At 42.1% G+C, this 20805-nt stretch overlaps 1 protein-coding gene across 43 annotated transcripts in view; it reads left to right on the forward strand.

Annotated features, from left to right (window-relative positions):
• ANK2 (ankyrin 2) overlaps window positions 1–20805 on the forward strand; it is a 273565-nt gene that overhangs the window by 245557 nt on the left and 7203 nt on the right. For 19 of the 43 annotated variants that reach the window (XM_064711467.1, XM_064711474.1, XM_064711480.1 and 16 more), the window contains 10 exons: window positions 1290–1415; window positions 2210–2332; window positions 3127–3156; window positions 5117–5138; window positions 14748–14822; window positions 15211–15342; window positions 15715–15861; window positions 16966–17245; window positions 18937–19216; window positions 20670–20762. In XM_064711467.1, the coding sequence (XP_064567537.1) occupies window positions 1290–1415; window positions 2210–2332; window positions 3127–3156; window positions 5117–5138; window positions 14748–14822; window positions 15211–15342; window positions 15715–15861; window positions 16966–17245; window positions 18937–19216; window positions 20670–20762 (1308 nt within the window). Of the gene's footprint in view, window positions 1–1289; window positions 1416–2209; window positions 2333–3126; window positions 3157–5116; window positions 5139–7628; window positions 13371–14747; window positions 14823–15210; window positions 15343–15714; window positions 15862–16965; window positions 17246–18936; window positions 19217–20669; window positions 20763–20805 lie in introns of all 43 variants that reach the window. The other 24 variants (XM_064711446.1, XM_064711448.1, XM_064711445.1 and 21 more) reach the window with 4 other exon arrangements.

Raw genomic sequence — 20805 nt, forward strand, 5'->3', positions numbered from 1 at the left:
TAAGTTTTCTCCATTTTCTACTGTCTGCTTTTGAACTAGTATTTTCCACCTTCTATCTGCCACAAGGACTGAAAAATAATCTGTCAACAAGTACTGTCATGATGCAGTATCAGCAGCCATGATAAGATGGAAACTTGGACTTTTGTCAGGTGTAAGGAAAAAGCAGTGAGAAAACCCTATTCCCAGAGGGCAATGACAAACTCAGCCCACAGGGCTGAAGGGAGAGGGATGGAGCCAAAAATGGTGTCTAAATCCTGACTTCCAGCAACCTCATCAATGCACATCACTAACCAGAAAGGCAGCTGACAGGGATCACTGTTTGTCAGCACATTCACATACCAAGAAGTTCAAGTAGCAGGTTTGATTAATATTCTGCTTCATGAAAATAAAATTACATTAAATCTGTTGCTGAGCAGGCAAAAGCTTTCCTATGTGGAATTCAGCAAACTGCCTGCTACATGCAGTTTTTCTGACTCTGTCAGCTTCCTTAGAAGGGATGACAAGTTGAAGGTGCTTTAACTTAGGTGGCACATTCTGCTTAGTTCTGTCTCTTTTCCATGAGAATCCCACCTTTAAAAGAACTGTCCTCGCTGTTCCTGAAGCTCTGACAGGTATCTCTTGTGCAGATCAGCAAGATAAAATATGAGCTTATCAAACTGAAAGACAAGGCTGAATTTCTGGGAAGTAAAGATAAGCCACAAATGGATTTGCAGTTTGAATGGAACATTTCCCAAACTGCTGATCTGATATTCAACCATGTGGAGGGGCCATAACAACAGCAATCTGAAGATACAAGCAGTGCCATTATAGAGAGATTTCAGAGAGATATTTACCTGAAGTCTGCCTTTCAAAAGCTCTTAGGCCTCTGCATATCCAGCTGAAATAAATGGACTCAGTAGGCACACACTCTGAGTTCTGACAGCTGAAGAGAATAATTATTTGACTGTGGTGATGAGGCCAGGTTAGCAAGGTATGCTAAAATTGGAGTCAATCAAAAATCAAAATTAAAATCTAGATTTAAAAGTTTCCCTGGATTTACGACACTGAGTAATATACTGTTGTCATTTAAAGTACTGCACTATTGTTACTAAATTAGCAATGTGATCTCTTTGGGATTTAATAATCTGATATGTTTCCACATATTCTAGGTCACTGTACATAACAAATCTTGTAAATGCTGACAAGTCCCAACAATTCCAGAAACTGATTTGTACTGTTGTAGAGCAAGAAGCAATCCCAGTCACCTCCCAAGGATTAATTAACTGTTTGCTTTTTTTCCTTTCCAACAGGTGTTAGAAGGAAAACCCATTTACGTTGACTGCTTTGGCAATCTAGTGCCGCTCACAAAGAGTGGGCAGCACCATATATTCAGTTTCTTTGCCTTCAAAGAAAATAGACTTCCTCTGTTTGTTAAGGTAATGTTGCTCACTCCTTTTTGGATATTTCAAGTTATCACTTCACCATATTTTTTGTGAACAAAGCCAAACTACTTAATTTATAAAAATTCCCAACTGGAGCCTAATTTTATCCCTGTACTATTTCACTTAAAAAACCTTTTTTATGAGTAGGAAAATTTGTAAAATAAAAGCCAAAGTAAAAACCCTTCATTCCCCTCAAATTAAGTAATGTATTAACCCACTGTGGTCAGGAGGGCTGCTGTCACTGAGGCACCATCACCACCTCTTCTGAGAGGTAGATTAGAGAGCACTGAAACCTCTTCCACAGACTTTTCCTTCTACCCAGGAATTCCCACTACAAAGAAGAAAACTATTACTGTTGTATAAATAACACTCTTAGAGAAATTATTTATGAATGGAAACTTCCAGTAAGTGGAGAAAATCAACCCACTCTGTCTCTGTGTTGTTTTTGCTGTGTGCTGCTAGACAAATTTTAAACTTTCTCCCTCCTTACCAGCAATATTTTGTAAGCTTATTTTAATTTACACCTTTATCTGTGCCACTGCCTTCCTTTGGCTTTGCAGATTCCTCACCCTGTTGACTTTTCCACCAACAACATTCAATATATATCGAATACACAAACACATCCATATGTACATTTACAAACAACGGGGAAAAAAGTGAAAACACATTCTTTTTGCCTAAGTGGACTTTTTCTCCCCATCTGGTCCCTCCTGCTGAACAGTTTTTGGGAAACACAAGTAGGTCACACAGCAGAGCAGCAGGTTAAATGTTTCTTTTTCCTGTGCCAGGTCCGAGATAGCACTCAAGAGCCCTGCGGACGATTATCGTTCATGAAGGAGCCAAAATCTACCAGAGGCCTCGTTCATCAAGCCATATGTAATTTAAACATCACTTTACCCATTTACACAAAGGTACTGTGAAATTATACCCAGCTGCAGGCATCAGCATTATCATGCAAACAAGAAATGAGGAGGAGGGCAAAACAGGGTTAAAGCTTTGTGGGCAGGGGCTTGAAAAAGGAAAAAATTCCATGCAAGGGTTTTTGGTGTCTTGGGTTTGGTACTCCTAATGCCAGTGTTGGGAGACATCATCAGGTATTTCCTGAGGTCTCAGAAGAGATGAGTGGGAGTGCCCTCAGAGAGTAAACACTTGTTTCCTTAGAAAGTGTCAGTTTATGTTTATTCTCTGAAAACACTAGGGGTTTTTTCCTTTCCTGGTTGGATTAGAAGCTGCATGCCTTTTAGAGATGTATTTGCCCAAAATGATGATCATTTTCTTCTCAGCATTTTTAGAATATAGTAAATCTTTATTATAGCATTTTAGCATAATTTTTAAGCAAAGCATCTCAACATTTCTGTGACTTGAAATGGTAATAGTTCTTGAATATTTTAAGTGTTTATATATGCTAATTTATAGGTAAAAAAGCGTGTATACATTTAAAGTTTTGGTACAAAAAAGGATCACTAGACATCTAACTTTTCAGTTTGTATTTTGCTTGGTTCTATAGCCTTTTGTGTTTAAATTGACAGTTCAGTTTTATTGCTTTTTGTCATAAGAAATCAACTGCAGAAATGTGCTGCGTTTTCCTCTTTTCTGTTAAATGTTGTGGGAAGTTACTTTTTCCTATTCTCTTCTGAAAAAAAAATTGCCTTTTGCCTGCTCTGTTTCCCCCTTCTCTTTTTGCATGGCGCTTTGGGACCAAAAGGAATCAGATTCAGACCCAGAACCAGAAGAGGTAATGTTGCTAAATCAGCATGTTCTTGCCTACACACGTTGCTTAAACACAACTAACAGGCACAACTCAGAACTGACCTTAGCTCAGTGCTACAGACACAGCAAAGAGGGCCTTGCACAGACTCACTTTGGGAATGGGCAGACTTGAATTTTGCCTATGTTAAGATGGCCAGTCTTCTCCATTTATAACATCCAGTAGATGTTTTTTCACTTTACTGAGCTGGGTGATGGACATCCAGTACAAAATCAGTGTTTAACCAGAAGTAACAAATAAAGGTTTGGAATGTTCATCTTTAGCCCTAACTAAATTGTATCAGCTCCCCCCTGAGCTCCCAGCCCGGTCTGGCACTTAGAGATGTTCCTTAAGCTCTGACCCCTTCACGGATGAGGAATGTTAGAAAAGCGCCCTGACATTTTGATGGTGTTCAGCTGTTGGGAACACTGTGAGATTAGCCAGCTCCCCAAAGATGATGGACATCTTTCCCATGCCCTGCACAACAGATTCAGCAGCTCTGTGGCATGGCTTGCAGTTCTCTATTATCATTACAAAAATATTTACCACTCCTATGGTAAATATGACTTCTATTTTTATAGGAAACTAAAGTACAAAAAGACAAGCTCATTGATGGCTATAAGCTTTTAAACTATTTTTGTTGACTTCATTAATTTATATGTTAATAATATTAATTAGTATGCTGACATAAATCTGGACTGATCTGGAAGAACTGAAAGTGAGGGAAGCTAGGACATGTTAGGGATGCAGGGTAGGCAATGTAGGACAATGTGTGCATCAGAGGAATTCAGGCTATTACAGATCTGTTACACACACTGCTGGCTGTGAGATGTAATTATGTGAGCCTAAAGGATTGCCAGGCATGCATGAACACGCACGTATGGCCAGGGATTTCCTTCTGTTCAGTGTCAGCTCATGGAAAGGCAAGGGTTTCTAACATCTTGACTGAGACAGCATATTGTATTTATCTTTATAAAGAATAGTTTGAACTCTGTAAACCTTTTCAGCACTTAGTAAAACCTTGGGGATTTTACCATGTGTGGTATCTTGTACCAGCAGTACTGCACAGCTGATTTGCATTCTTCACAGTTGTCCTATTCCTACCACAAGTTTGTATAGGAAATTAAAGCTTTAATGCTACTTCTGAGTTTGCAAATTTTTCCAGAGCCAAATTTAAACAACATGTACTGGTGTGGACAAATGCTAGCAGAACTGAAATAAACTGAAATTACAAAGCTACCTTAAAAATTTACTTCTTCAATTTTCATGGTCTGAGATTGTGTTCTGTTCAATTCTTTTTTGACAAAGACTGTGTTATCTTTTGAATAACAGAAAAATTGTATAGGTTTTTTGATGTACCCACATAACTCTGAAAAATCAAAAAAGAGGCCTGTGAGGGCCATCACAGCTTCCATTAAAGGTATCAATAGCCATTAGTGGCATCCAGCCCCATGTTCTGCCATCATTGGTGCACCTGCATTTCATCATCACTGAGCACAGAGGCAAAAATGCAGTTCATGCTCTCAGAATGAATGTGTCCAAGGAAACACAATGCATGAAACCTCCTGATTGCCTTCCAGATGGACCAAATGCCTTCACTATTTTGCTTTAGACAGAAAGAAATAAATTAAGAGCAATGTAACCACAAACCTGGTAATGCAAAAGTTTAGGTCCTCTGTGATTGCTAAGAGCATTTACAGAAAATACACTGCAACATTTTGCATCTACTGTTGGCCATAACTATAGTGAAGTAACCATTTCTAGAGACCCTAAATAAATTAACTTTTACTGTTATTTTGACTGTTATTTTACTGCTTTTACTGTTATTTTAAATGCATTCTTGGTTCCATTTAAGTCCATGCATCTCTATACAACTAGCATTTCACTTGTGGCTTCTGTATGGCAATTGTATTTGAAGTTTTAAATCTCCTGATTTTTCCTCTTCCAGGTTGATATGACTTCAGAAAAAAGTAAGATTTTTTTTTCTTTGAGAATGTTATAATGCAATTTGTATGAGAGATGTTAAGAGTAAAGATAAGCATGAAAAAGCTAAGTTTTAACTGCTATTGCTAATAACATCAATACTTTAAATACATAATGAAAACCAATTTAATATCTCAGCAGCTATCCAATTCAATACAATTAACATGTAAATTAACAAGTAATACAGTTAAAAACCGTTCATCTAAGCCTTTACTTTCCTTTGACATCCCTAGTGAACCTGCTATTGCTATTTTGCTTGTATGAATGCTCATCCCTCCGTTTTTTTTTTTTTTTGTTTTCTCCGTTTGTTGACACACATTCTTGCCTCATATTTGAGACAAATGACAGTATCACTTTTAATGAAAACCTAATGAGGACACCAATCTATTTTGTTAATCTCATGGAATACAGCCATGCCAAAAAGTGATACTGTCCAAAGGAATCAGCCTGTTTAACCCTCCCTCCCTTGCCCCTTCCTTTACTGTGGTGAAATATGGCTGGAAATCTGACCTGACGGCTTGGCACAGCACAAACACCCTCTGTACACGCCCAATCAGGCTGTGACCTTGGGAGACCATGGGCGAACGGTTCACAAGTATCTCCTTTATGGGAGAGGCAAATCAAATGAATCTCAACACACACAGGAGTGTCTCTAATGAGAGCTGCTTCCAAATGCAGCCATTTATTGGATCTGTTCAGGAAAAGCATGACATCTGCCTCGTTTCCAGTTTGGAGTGCAGCATCTCGCCTCCTCTGCAGTTAAAGTGCAGTGTCTTGCATTGTCCTCCTGCCACTTCCTCACTGCCCACTCTGCCAGGGAGTGTTCCTGCTCCAGCCACACACTGTCTGGATAGCACTTGCAATTTATTTCCCGCTGGAGTTGCATTGCTTCAGGCTGATTAACTCAATTATTGGCCAGTGAAAGAGTCATACATTTGATATTTATGAAAGTACATATTACAAATTTACAAAATTACTGGCTGGCATTTCAGCATGCACCAGACCATTCATTGTAAAGCAGCAGCACCAAAAGACCACATTTTCAGCACCACAATACCCTGCAGCAATCTGGCTCTAATTAATATGCAGCACAAATATTTAATGTTCGTTACACTCAGGAGAACAGCATAGCAAAATGGATCTTTTTTACAAATAAAGACAGCTAATTATGTGTTGCTTAAGGTCTCTTTATTTGCATTAGTTCTTTGACTTTCGCTGGGGTGCTGAAATGTGCAGTTTCATGTGACATGCTACCTTTAAAGGGAAAATGTCCATCTGTGATTCCTAAGTATTGTGTTCTGTTTGTAACTTGCTTCAGTTCTCCAGTGTTTTGTTCTGTTCAATATCCATTTTCTGCTAGTCCTTGCTGAAATGAAATACTACCAACAGACAGTTATGGCATAATGGGAATTATCTGCAGCCACCTTCCTGTATATTGATTGCCAGATTAGACAAATATTTCACCACAGTATGTTTACAGTATTTTCATGTACCTTTAATTTATATGAATAATTTTTAGAGCTCTTGTTTATAACCGAAGCTACATACCCAGCAGCATTTGCAACACCTTTGCTTTGCATGGAAATAACTTGCCTTACATGAATTGTATGTATGTGTCTAGTGTGACTGTCTGTGACTTTGGGTTGCCATACATTACATTTTTTAAAACTCTGAAATCACTTCTAAGTTGATTCACAGTTTTTTCTTATTATCTCTCCTTTTCTTCTCTGTCTTCTCTTTCCTCAGTCAGTTCATTAGTTGTCAATGAGGATGTTCCAAGGAAAGGACCATGCCTCTTAAAACAAAAGCCTGTTTGTTTCATTGTGTAGGTGTGAAATCCCCTTAGATGAAATGCCGGTTTGCAGCTGATTCAGATCTCCACATATTTGATCCTATTTCAGATTACTGCAGAATTACTTTTTGCTTTTTATTTTGGTCATTAAGAAAAACAAAACTGTTAACCCAATGTTATTCTGACAGTTTGCTAACACTGGCTTTCTCTTAGAGGAAATCGACTTTGAATCAGTTCTAATGCTTTCCCCTTTTTTTCTTGTTTTTCTTTTTATTTGAACATTGATCTGTAACATCTGAACAATCTTGAGATGCCTCTCTTTGTGTAACTTCACTGTGTTTCTTCTGGTTTTGATTTGAAATTTTGTTGTTGTTGTTTTGGGTTTTTTTTAGTGGTGTCCTGGTTTGGTTTGTTCCAGCTTTGATACTGTATGTGTGGTTGTGCTCTAGAGATAAAGTGAAGCAAGTTATTTCCTGCCATTTTCCTTTTCAGTTTTTTTTCCCACCTCCTGTTAGCTTTGCTTTGCTCTTGTACCCTCAGATCTTGTGGATCCACCATTCCCAGCCCATTTTGTTGACCTTCCCACCACTACAGCCAAAGACTGTCATTTTCAGTCCTGATTACATTTTCCAATCTCTATTTTTGATTTCCATTTTACTTTCAATGTTTTTCATTCGCATCAAAGATGACGAGACAGAATCTACAGAAACATCTGTCCTGAAAAGCCATCTGGTTAATGAAGTCCCTGTACTAGCCAGTCCAGACCTGTTGTCTGAAGTTTCTGAGATGAAACAAGATCTGATCAAAATGACTGCCATCCTGACAAGTGACCCTTCTGATAAATCAGGCTCCATTAAGGTGAAAGATCTCGAAAAGTCCGCTGAAGAAGAGCCAGGAGAACCTTTTGAAATAGTTGAAAGAGTGAAAGAGGACTTAGAAAAAGTAAATGAAATTCTGAGAGGCGGATCCTACACCAGAGAAGAACATGTTTTGCAGAAGTCCCTTTCCAGACAAGAACCCCTAGAAGAAGAATGGATCATTGTCAGTGATGAAGAAATTGAAGAGGCCAGGAGAAATGCTCCATCAGAAGTCACAGAGCCGAGCCACGGAGAAGTCGGGGTAGACAAAGGGACAACAAAAAAAGGGGAGCCGGACATGACAGGAGCGGTGGATTACCTAGCAGAGGATTTGAAAACAGACGTTTCTTTTCATGAGGGACAGCCACAGGCCTTACAAAAGGAGGTAGTAGAAGAGAAAATCAAAGCTGTAGCAGTAAGTAGGGATTCTGAAAAAAAAGGAAAAGAATCTCCAAAAACTGGGAAACCAACCTCGCAGGAGCAACAGAAGGCAGCCTCGGAAGTTAAAAAGCCCCTTAGGCCAAAACTACGAGAAAAGCCAAAGCCGAAGGAAGGCAAGGTACACAGCAGCGGAGAGAAACTGAGACTGCCTAAGCTCACTGCAGATGAGGCACCGGCTGGGGAGCCTGGCCTAAAGGTGACAGGCACTCCGGAGCCTAAAGCTGTGTCCCCTGTTATTGAGGAAACTCCCATTGGCTCAATAAAGGATAAAGTGAAAGCTCTTCAGAAACGAGTGGAAGATGAGCAAAAAGTACGCTCAAAACTGCCTGTCAGAGTTCAGGCAAAAGAAGGCCCTGCCGAAAAGGCACCTAAAAAATCAGTGCAAGTCAAAAAGCCAGTAGCACAAAAAGCCCAGCCACCTGTCTCACCTTCTTCTAAGACAGAGAGACTTGAAGAGACCATGTCAGTTCGGGAACTAATGAAAGCCTTCCAGTCAGGGCAAGACCCGTCCAAGAATATTTCCGGACTCTTTGAACACAAATCTGTCAAGCAAAAGCAACAGGCCCCTGAGAAGGAAACTCCCCGCAAGAAAACAATTCCTTTGCAGAGTGAAACTAAGCGAGTGTCAAATCTCAAGACAGACAAACAGAAGGACAAACCAAGCTTGGGGTCAAAAGCAGAGAAAGAGCCACAATCAAAGAAAGGAAAAACTCAAGTTTCCACCATCGAAACTGCCAAAAAAGCTAGTGGCAAAGACCAAGTAAAAGAGCAGAGCAGCAAAAAGCCAACCCAAACTCTCCCTCCGGTAATGATTGCTGAAAGTGCCAAAGAAACGGCGGCTGGGAAAGGCAGGACTTCTGATGATCAGGGGGATCTTGACTTCCAGATCAGCCCTGACAGGAAAACCTCAACAGACTTTTCTGATGTCATTAAAGAAGAACTGGAGGATAATGACAAATACCAACAGTTCCGACATCTCTCAGTGACAGAGGAGGGAGAGGTTAACTTGGAGCAAGTACTGACCAGTCCTTTTGGTGCTGCTTTTCCCACAGAGTATGGGAAAGATGGATTCCTTCCTGCTCTTTCTCTGCAAAGTGCTGCTCTCGATGGGAGCTCAGAGAGCCTTAAACATGAAGGTGTGGCTGACTCTCCAGGCAGCCTACTTGATGGAACCCCTCAGATCAGCTCAGAGGAAAGTTACAAGCATGAGGGTCTGGCAGAGACTCCCGAAACAAGCCCAGAGAGCCTTTCATTCTCACCAAAGAAAACTGATGGGCAAATTGAAGACGCTAAAGGAGCAGCTCAAGTACACACAACAGCAGAAACGTGTTCTACGAAGGAAGTCTCCTCAAAGGAAGATGAAAAAGGTATTACCGAGAGGCAGCTAGATGCTGTTACTGAGACTTGTGAGTCTCATTCTGACCATTTATCAGAAGAGCATGTACCTCCAGCCTCTGAAGAAGAGGCTGATAAACTTAAAGAAAGTAGCTCAGCTTCCATTGTGAAAGATATTAGCAGGGATAAAGAATCCAGAGCCACTGCACATTTCACTAAGTCTTCTGAAACACATGACACTGCTTTAGAGAAAGAAAAAGATGTAGCCTGTGAACGCCGTCTTACAGTTAGAAGTCCCCAGAAATTGGAACTTGCACTTGCTAGCCATGATAGTGAAGGCTTTAGCCCAGTTGCAGATGACTCTTTGACTATAAGTCATAAAGACTCCCTGGAAGCAAGCCCAGTGCTAGAAGATAACTCATCACACAAAACTCCCGACTCTTTGGAGCCCAGTCCTATGAAAGAGTCCCCCTGCCGCGATTCCCTTGAAAGCAGCCCCGTAGAACCAACAGTGAAGGCTTGTATTTTGGGGCAGGGTCTTCTTCCGTCTGCTCATAGCAAAGCAGAAGCCTGCCCAGAGCTGGCATCGGTGCGTTCCAGGATTCTCCGTGACCCTGAGGGAAGTGCCGATGATGACAGCCTGGAGCAAACATCCCTCATGGAGAGTTCAGGGAAAAGCCCTGTTTCCCCTGAAACTCCTAGTTCAGAAGAAATTAGCTATGAAATCACACCTAAAATGGCAGACATACCAAAGTCAGCCACCATCCCTGAAGTCAACGAAGAACCAGAGGACGATTCGGAAAGTGAACCAAAGAAGAGATTCACCCCTGAAGAAGAGATGTTTAAAATGGTGACCAAAATAAAAATGTTTGATGAATTGGAGCAAGAAGCAAAACAGAAGAGAGATTATAAAAGGAGTTGTAAACAAGATGAATCTTCTGTGGCTGCCAATTCAGAAGCCTCACGGGAGGCTGAAGCATCAGAGCAGACTACTGTAGTAGAAAAAGGCATACCCACGGTGGTGACACCTGCTGCTGAATCTAGAAAGAATTCTTCCTCTTCAGAAAGCGAGCCAGAATTGACTCGGCTCAAAAAGGAAGCCGACTCTGGCCTCTTAATGGAGCCTGTGATCCGAGTGCAGCCACCCTCACCATTACCACCTAGTATTGACTCCAGCTCTAGCCCTGACGAAGCAGGTTTCCAACCCATTGATTCCCAGCCATGCTCTGTCGGGATAGGTGAGGTTAAAGCACCGGGCAAAGGTGACAAAGAGGAGCTGCTTATCCTTGGGCACAGCTGTAAGCCTTCCATGGGCACTTGTCCTTCCAACGGTTGTGCGTCAGCAGAAAGTGCAGAATCCAAATGTTGTGATGGTACAGGTGACTGTGAGATGGTCAGTCCCGACGGCCCGGTCACACGATCTGGGTGTACTCCCTGTCACTCTGTCGGTGGCAGTTGTCAAGAAGAGGTTCACACTGAGTCTTCACTAACAATGGGACAGTGTGATGCTACTGACAAAGGTGTCAAGCCCGCGGCCCTGTTACCACGCAGTGATCTCATTTCTATGGAAGCTGTGTCGGAAGAGGCAGATGGTCTTTCTCATGGACACAGTACCACCGAGTACTCTGTCCCATGCGATGGCAAACTGGCCGAAGGTTACACCACTGACAATTGTGCTTCGGCAAGGGATTTGGGTAAAACAGATACAGGTTGTGAGACATCTCACAGGGCTGCTCATGCTGAGGAGCCCTTGCCAGAGCCTTCATCCCTAACCACTGACACAGGGGAACTCGACAGCTGTGCAGCAGACGCTGCTGATGGTAGTGCTCCGTACATAGTGAGCCCTTATGAAAATGTGTCTTCTGGACATTTCTTCATTGACACTGAAAGTGAAGTAGGGTCTGGTAGAAGTCTGCTATCTAGGGAAACCTATCCTATTGCAGAAGAGAAAGATCAGACTGGTGAAGTTCTACTTAGCAGAAACATGGGCAGTGAATATTGCTCTTCAGAGGAAGTGTACATGGAAATAGAGCCCAAACCAGAGGATGGATTTCAGACAATATCACAAGGGTCTCCAACCTCAGAATCAACAAAAATATCTGAATCTGCCCTTGAGGATATAAGAGATGAAACAGAGAAATTTGTGGGTCAGGTTGTCATCACCAGAACCGATGTGGATTCTGACATGTGGAGTGAAATACGTGAAGACGATGAAGCTTTTGAAGCTCGGGTGAAAGAAGAGGAACAGAAGATATTTGGGTTGATGGTAGACAGGCGATCCCAAGGCACAACCCCTGACACGACACCGGCCAGGACACCCACCGAAGAAGGGACACCACTCAGTGAACAAAATCCTTTTCTTTTTCAGGAAGGCAAGTTGTTTGAGATGACTAGAAGTGGAGCCATTGACATGACCAAAAGAAACTACCCAGATGAAAGCTTTCACTTCTTCCAGGTGGGGCAGGAGCCTCAGGAAGAAGTTTCTTTATGTGAAGAAGTGAAAGAAGCAGCAGAGGTGGAATCTTCAAAGCTGAAGGGGTCAGTGGACCCATTTGCACCGTCAGAGTCAGAGGAGTCAGATATACAAGAACAAGATGCATTGAGATACTCACCCCCATCACCTGAGTCTAGTGATAGATCTGAAGAAATGATGGGTGAAGGTGCCAGCACAGGCACTGCAAAAGCAGATCTTAAATCCAGAATTCCAATTAAAATGGGTATTTCAGCTTCTTCAAAATCACCAAAGAAAGAAATTGCTGCCTCTGAAGCTGAGCCCCTCTCCAGAATGGAGACTGACACGGTTGATAGCAGTCAGGTGCCTTGCCCCATCTCTCCCGAGCAGTGTGCGGTAGAAGATGAATTAGATTTTTCTAAAGTCACTCGATTGGTTAGTTCTGAACAGGGTGAGGAGTCCCCAGACTCTTCCCCAGAGGAACAGAGATCTGTGATTGAAATCCCCACTGCTCTAATGGAGAGTGTGCCTTCTTGTGAAAGCAAATCCAAAATCCCTGTAAGAACAGCTGCTGCCGCATTGCAATGCTCGCAACAATCGGAAAATGAGAGCCTTCTCCCAGATGACTTCCTGGACAGTTCGCAGTGTGAAGGAAAAGATGACCAAGCAAAACCAAAGTCTAAAATTCCTGTGAAATCCGCTTTCCCAAAAGCTGAACCACAACACTCACACGCGGACACGTCCGTCCGCAAGCCAGAGTCACCCAAAGTGCTCGACGTGACGAGTGCAGTCCCCGCAAAGCCAGACAGCCGCAGTAAATCGGAATCTGATGCCACCAGTCCCGTGGACACAAAGACCAAACGTTCCATCAAAGCTAGGAGTTATGCTGAGGCAGAGGCTGAGGCCAGGGAGAGGGAGAGTGAGATGAAGTTTGAGCTAGATTCAGATGAGGCAACAACAGCAAGATCGAAGGTATTTTCTTCACGATTGCCAGTTAAAAGCAGAAGCGCTACAGGCTCCCACAGTGCTTTTAGTCCCACAAAAGAGAGTAAGGACAATTTTTTTGATCTTTACAAAAACTCCATAGAGTTTTTTGAAGAAATTAGTGATGAAGCGTCTAAATTAGTGGAAAGACTCACGCAGTCAGAGAGAGAACAAGAATTAGTTTCAGATGATGAAAGTAGTAGTGCCCTAGAAGTTTCAGTTATTGAAAATGTGCCATCCAGTGAGAATCAGCAGTCAGTTCCTGAAGACATCTTTGACATCAGACCCATTTGGGATGAGTCTGTAGAGACTCAGATTGAACGTATCCCTGATGAAAATGTCCATGACCGTGCTGAAGGTATTTGCCAACGACTGGGATTCCCTGTGCGACGCATGTCATGAATTAAACTCTTTTGTTCTTTGTTTTCTTTGGGGTGTGTGTGTGTGTTTGTGTGCTGGTGTAATGCGTGTGGCATTTTCTTTTCAGCTTTTGGTGATTAGTTGTGCTTTTTTTTCCCTTGTGAGCTGTATTTGGTTTTTTTTGTCTTGTGTCTGTGTTCTTGTCTGTGAAACGATCTCAAGATTGCAAACCATAAATGCTTATGGGAAGTGTTATCTTAATAAGCAAAAACACTTCTAGAAATATGTATGGTTTTGTCATTAAACTGATTGCTTAGGTCATGCACGTTTTGGCTTTTGACTTTCCCTGGCCCTATTAACCCTACTAGCTATTAACTTCTACTAATAATGAAATGCTTAGGCATCAACTGAAAGTAAGACAGGCAAATTTATAGACTTTTGAGTTGGTACACAATGAGATCTGCAGGAGTTTTAAATAATGAAGCATTTTATGTTCCTTTTTGTTGACAGTCTGTGTCTGAGGAAAACTCTGAGTCACCAGTAACTCTTTTAGTACACATTCTCTGGTGCTTGGTTTTCCTCTCGCCTACTTGTGTGCTAGTAGTGAGTAGCCCTAATGGAAATCAGGAGCCGGAATGACACGTGCATATCTCGAACCCTAAGCAATTTCCTGATTCAGAGGTGTCACAGTTCACATGTGCATTCAGGGAAAATCAAAACTCAAATTCCACCATCCTAAAATTAGCTTTGGGGATGGGAGGAGCTGTCGTTCTCACCATTAGTGAAGTGAATGAGGACTGACGAATGACCATCTGATTTTTCCTTGCCTTCATTGTTGGTATTTTGTCTCACTCCCCGTCCAAAGGGTCAAAGACACTAAAATTAACAGTCTCTCAAATACAGACCATAATCTGACATGCTGTATGTTTGAGCTAAACTTGCCTTACAACACAAAGAAACATGATCAGAAGCACTGGTGCCGATGAATTCTTCAACCTGGCATTTACTAAGGAGGCATGGAAAACTATGGCTCTTGACTTAGTCAAAGTCTTCAGCTGAACTTTACAAAGATGTTTTAGAGTAAAATGCCCGGCCAAAATAGGCATAGTAGGTACTTCAGTCCTAGATGAGGTTTTCACATGAACATCTGATTTCCAAATAGAAAAACTAGATAGTCCTATGCTTTTCGAAAAACCAAGCTTTTTGGTTTCATTTTGAACCTAGGGATTTACAAGCTTCACTTGAGTTACGCAGCCTGTCCGCATTTAGGCACAGCAGCTAGGAAAAAGCCGTGCTTTCCCTTCTTGGGCTCTCCCTCCTATGGAAATGTTTTTTAACTTGCAAAAGGCAACTTCCAGCTCTCTTTGACCTTTAGATCAACAGGATGATCAGGAAAGGACAGAGGAAAGACTGGCCCACATTGCGGATCATCTTGGATTCAGCTGGACAGGTAAAGTGCACACTTTCTGCTCCAGAGAGAAAGGAGGGGAATGGTCCACACTCCTCTCATGTTTATTTTGGATGATTTTCTGATTAGCTAAAGATACTTTAGAAAAATATTTCAGAAGCTTATTTTGTTTGGGATACCAAGAGTCCTAAATGGATACCAAAGGAACCTGCTCTAAACAGTCACTTTAATATGGTGCATTTAATAGACTTGAGGCAGCAAATGGTAGCGGGGACAAGTGAAAGTAACATGGAACGAGGTGGAAATGTTTTCTCAGGTTTTGGGATTAAACTGTACTTCACAGACTTTTACTTTTCTTTGAATGAAGTTAGACCAGGGGAGTAGTAGTGGTATTAGCAGACCTCTTTAGAGAGATGGATTTCTTTTTCAGAGCTAGCAAGAGAACTGGACTTCACAGAGGAGCAAATTCACCAGATCCGAATTGAAAATCCCAATTCTCTTCAAGACCAAAGCCATGCACTCCTCAAATACTGGCTTGAAAGGGATGGGAAACATGCAACAGGTTTGTCTCGTTATTGTGTGTAACTGTCTCCAGTCTGCTAGCTGAGGTGACAGGTGTGTTGTAATCACAAAGAAAATTTGGGGAAAATTTAGGCTACAGAAAGGATGACCATGGATTGTACTCAATGTTGTTTCTAGTCTTGTCTGTATAACACAGTAACTCAACAAATTCGTTAAAAGGAAAAAACCCAAAGTGCTAGTTTTTATAGGCTGCCATTTGGTTCTTTTTAGATTTTACATAGCACTGCTTCTAAATGTATCTATAATTTATATATGACACCGGGCAGTCTCCTGTATATGTCCTTCCTATGGAGAAGGGAGGGAGTGTGCTTGATTCTTAACTGAGCTGCATGGTGTCCTTCCAATGGCACAGATACCAACCTGACCCAATGTCTCACAAAAATCAACCGCATGGACATTGTTCACCTGATGGAGACCAGCGGCATAGAGCCCGTGCAGGGCCACGGCACGCGCACCTACGCGGACACGGAGCAGTCCTTGGCTTTGGACCACAGTGAAGGTAAGTGGCTCCTGACCCAAACTGCCTAGGGTACCTCTCCAAGCAGCACTCTGCTCTGAAGTGTTGGCCCAGGCTTATCTGTCTGCTCTCATGACAGACCACTGGAATCCCATTTTGAAGGCATGGACAGTGTAGATGGATGTAAGCACAGCATCACAAGGGTCACATTTCACTGGGTAGAAGACCTGAGCTTTCTTCAGAAGTAAACACTGTGGCCAGCAACGTTTGCCCAGTTTACCTTGGGGTTTAGTTTTTTTGCTTATACAAGTGCTTTCATGAAAGTTCAGAAGGTTGCATTAGAATTTGACCAAGATATTAAAAATGGAAACTACTCTGTGCTTTGATAGAAAATCCCTTTGGATTTGAGTATCCAGGATATTGTAATTCTGTTAGGATGCTATTGCATTTCTTGAGTTTGAAAGTTCAGTGGATTAGATCCAGTGGTTGCAAACTAAAGAAACACCTCCAAATTATTTGGTTTAAGATCCTCTTTTCCAGAAGTGACACTTTTGGGTGCCTAACTCAATACTGAAGCATATTAGACAGCTGCAAAAGTCCCAGTCTTGAAGAGAATGTAGGACTAGAGGACTGTTTGTTACAATTAGCATTCTCATATCACAGCCAAGTAGTTTTAGAATATTAACCTCTCTGTCCTGCTCAAATTCAGTACAAGCTTTTTAATTTCCCCCCAGTTTCTCTGTTCTTCAGAGTTTGCTAGGTTTCCAGTGACTATGGTACATAAATGAGCTGCTTCTTCCACCTAGCCCTCTATGAAGCGTTTTCATCTTTTTTTGTACAGTTAATTTTTCCAGAAGCAGATAAATAATGGATATGGAGGGAAAAGTCACTAAAATCTGGGTAAATTGAGGTAAATTCCTGGGTAAATGTTATTTTGCCTGTTTCTGTCCAAATCTGGCTATAGTAGTGGCAATCTGGCATGCCTTGGGCTACTCCTAGAGGCCAGGTGCCCCCCCACTCAAGGTGTTCAGGAACTTCAGGTCATGTGTTGTGTCTGGGGATTTCCAATGCACACGGAGGACGGGAAGGACCTCTGCATTCTGGTCAGACTTGTAAGGATATTTCTCATCTCTCTGTCTTGGCAAGGGTTTTCAGCACTGCAAGAGGAAGTGTACAGCTCGAGACACAAGCAGGAGCAGCAGAGACCATCTAAGGATGGCGAGCCAACTGAGCACCCCCCTCTGGTCTCCGAGGAAGACGTGTCTGTCAGTTATTCCCCATTCCAGGACAGTACTCCCAGGAGTGAGGCCGAAGTGTCCATGGCTGAGCTTCTGAGGCAAGCACACAAGGAACAAGTAGAAGCTGAATTCTCAGGGAAACCCCAAGATGTGCCAGGGAAACCATCTGCTTCACAACAGGAATATTTGTAAGTGCCAAAAGAGCAGGATGAAGCCATAGGGAACAGGTTCTCTTTTCTCTGTGTAATGAGAGGATTTTACAGTTGCCTTTGAAACTTACAAACACACTAGAATTTTCCTCCAATTGTGGTTTTCACTTTTTAATCCATGAGGAGGAAGCCTTAAGGCTGAGGGGAGAAAGTCAGTCTGTCACTGTGAGCACAAAGCAATAACTGTGTCTGGTACATAGGAAAGAAATTCAGGTTAGTAGAGAAGTGAAGGGGGTTTTATGTATATGTTCAGTACTCATGTCTTGGATGACAAGTGATGACATATTAATGAAAGTAATCAAAATCTTTCTTCAGATTCTGGATGGCTTTTTCAATGGAGGCAATTTTTTTCAATTTAATCATAACTTACAAAACTCGTAACTACCTCTTAAGAACTGGACTTGTAAAAGTGCATTTCAGATGGCCAAAGGAGCAGAAACAAAGTGTTACAGAGACAAGTACTTACAGGAATAACACATGATAGAGTGTACATAGAAGACCTGTGCAGCAAAAACTTGAATTCTAAGGTGGGGCTGTCAGTGGGGTTGGTGTCATTTGGAATGGAATTTGAAATAGATCATCACGTTTATTTCTTCACAGCTTCCCTGATTATGTGCCCATGCTGAGACCTCTTTGCAGGGTAGAGTCAGGTATTAATAAGCCAGCAAAATACCAAGAATCCCTACTCAAAGAAGTGATTTTCCTGGAGGTGATTAGCTTTGATGCGGAGATGCAGCTCCCAGCACTCAAAGGACGGCTGAGTCCACCAAATGGACTTAGGGGGATTCCTTTGCTCAGGATGTGCTGGGAGAGATTGTGGGAGAAAATACCATCTAGGAAATCTTCTGTTGCAGTGTTAGGCAAAAATACCAATGCTTCCTAAGGATTTGCATCAGGAAATTAATTTCTTTGAGGAACAGAGAATACTTTGAGACAATAGTGCCAACACTACATGAGAGTAATGAAGACAGGGAAATTTCACTACACTGCAGGTCTGATTTTAACTAGGTGGAAAATCAGGGTAGATTTAAACAGGAACATGTAAGGAACATGCTCCAAGAGGAAATATACAATATTGAATGTACATTTGCTGGAATTAGATGTATTTCCTTTATAAATATGTTACATAGTAACTAATATAATAATAAGTTCAACTAACTTGGGGCAGCGATTAACCATGAATCAGGCTCAACCATAAAAATGCCATTACAAAGAAAACCTGAACCTCTACTAAATTTCTGCTTGCTAAAGCTCCAGAATTCTACATGAAAGTTGTTTTTTCCACTTTGCAGCTGCACAGCTTGTGCTCAGTGTTGTAGGTGCCTCACATCCTTCTCTAGCAATCCAGGCTCTGCCACAAAAAAACCTAAATGGTAGTATGTAGAGATGTGAGGGCACAAGTTAAAGCAAAGCTCTCTGAAATACTTTACAAATACCAGGTTTTGCAGACTTGCATGGAAAGGTTGGATGTCCATTTGGAGATTTGCTCAGGAAGATGGGTGGCATTCCCGGACAGACTGCTCTGTAGTTCCTGTCAAGGAATATCAGTTATTTCTAGACTTTGCCGAACAACAGACAACATAACAATATGAAGTCACTGCCTAATGTTCCATTGCTGGAAATTATGAAGCACTGCACAGTAATAACTCACTTGGATCTGTAATTCACAGTGCCACAACTCCAGGAACAGAGCAGTCCGTGGGAGCTGGAAAAGCAGCGAGTGGAAAATCTGCGCACTCAAGCACGGCCAAGGGAGAGGCTCAGAGAGGCCCCCCTCAGCCTCCCTCCCCAGTGCAGAGAGGGGACTCCCCCATCATCCAAGAGCCTGAGGACCCCCAGCTCCACCAGGAAAGCCTCTCTCCAAGGAGATCTAGTCTCGTGATTGTGGAGTCCACTGAGGAGCAAATGGAGAAGTCTGGAAGGGGCTTTGAAGAGGAATCTTTAGAAAAGGTAAGTCAACAACTTTGCCTCAATGTAATCGATGCAATAAATTAATTTTTATGACTCGCTGATTCTTTAACATAAGAATATTTGTAATTAATTTGCATCTGGCGCTGTTTTTCCTCCTTCCCTCTGTGGTTTAAAGGTTCAGGTAAAAGCTTTCCTCCTGAGGTTTTCAAAGTTGAAGCAAACCCCAGAGCCCAAAGTCTAGGCTGGTAATTCGGGTTCTGCTCTACCCTTCTTTGTCCTTTGAACTGTGACAGTTCCATCTGTGCCTGAGAGAGTGTCAGTAACAGGGGCAGAAACAAACCAAAACAGATGTAATGCTAACAAAGTGATACCAGTAAAGCTCATAAAGAAAGGCAAGGCTAGCCCAGAGCAGCATCAGAAATGTGTGAAGGGTCTCTAAAGTCGGTGAGACAGAAAAGGGACAGCAGCTGAGCATTGCAGATTACTAAGGATGTACTGGAAGAATGGTGTTTGTGTAGCACACAGGAAGTAAAGAGATACAGAGACAGAAGAGTGAAGAGGATATCAAAAACTGTACAGGGTAGGTCTTGGGTTGTGTGAGACAAGGGACTCCACGGCAGCATTCAGAGAGGAGAAGACATCCACCAGCAAGGAAAGAAAGAAACCATATGACTTTTAGTGGAGAACTCAAGTTTCCTGGCAGATGAAGATTTCAGAATAAACAGCTTGCTTTTCCCGTTCTAAGTGGAAGAAAAGGAGAAGGCATCCTTGGGTAGGAAATTAGCTTTATAAGCCAAGTTAGAGCAGAGAAGGCGCAGCTGTACTGAAGCAGAAATTGTTTCACCTTTGTATTTGTTAGAAACAAGGCCTTCTCTCTTGGCTACTATGTGACCAAAAGTATCACCTCTAGAATGAAGGGTTTCAGAGCTCTGCCTCTGGGATCTCAGGGAAAGGTGGAATTTCAAGTGTATCAGATGATTGAAAGGGTATCTACAGCAGGGCTCAGTACAGCTGGACAACAGCTGTCCTCAAAATAATGCACTGCTTTTTCCTTCTGATTCTTTCACTGAAGTGAAACAACAACAGCAGCAGGTACCACCACCTCCCCTTATTTATTTTCCCTTTTATATTTTTATACTACAGCTATTTCCCAGTGGATTCTTTCCAGCCTCTCTTTGCCATCCAAGGTGTTTGTTTAAACTTTTAATTCTTCCTTATGCAGAATAGACAAGTTCAGCATTTGTTACTAATTTTTCCTGATCTTTCTGAGGCTACTGCTACACTGTCCTCTTGTCAAAACTGTTCAGTCCTGCTGTCTGTACCCTGCCGTCTGTACTTCCCCCTCAGGATTAAAAGGCTTTTGTATATTTTTCTGTGTAATTAACCCACCAAGCATATGCAAAATGTAGGAATTGCAGAGCTGGTGTAGGAAGACAGAAGCTGTAGCCACTGCTAGTGCCACATACAGATCTTGCTTCCATGCTTCCCCTAGGAGTTAGCAGAGGAGTTAGGTGGGCTGGAGCTCAGCTCGGATGAGGACGAGATGGTCACTACCAGAGTCATTCGGCGCCGGGTGATCATTCAGGTACCGAGTGTTCGATGACTGCACTGAATGTGCCTGTGCTGCC

This window comes from Zonotrichia leucophrys, chromosome 4, assembly GCF_028769735.1.
Source record: "Zonotrichia leucophrys gambelii isolate GWCS_2022_RI chromosome 4, RI_Zleu_2.0, whole genome shotgun sequence".
Taxonomy (NCBI): domain Eukaryota; kingdom Metazoa; phylum Chordata; class Aves; order Passeriformes; family Passerellidae; genus Zonotrichia; species Zonotrichia leucophrys.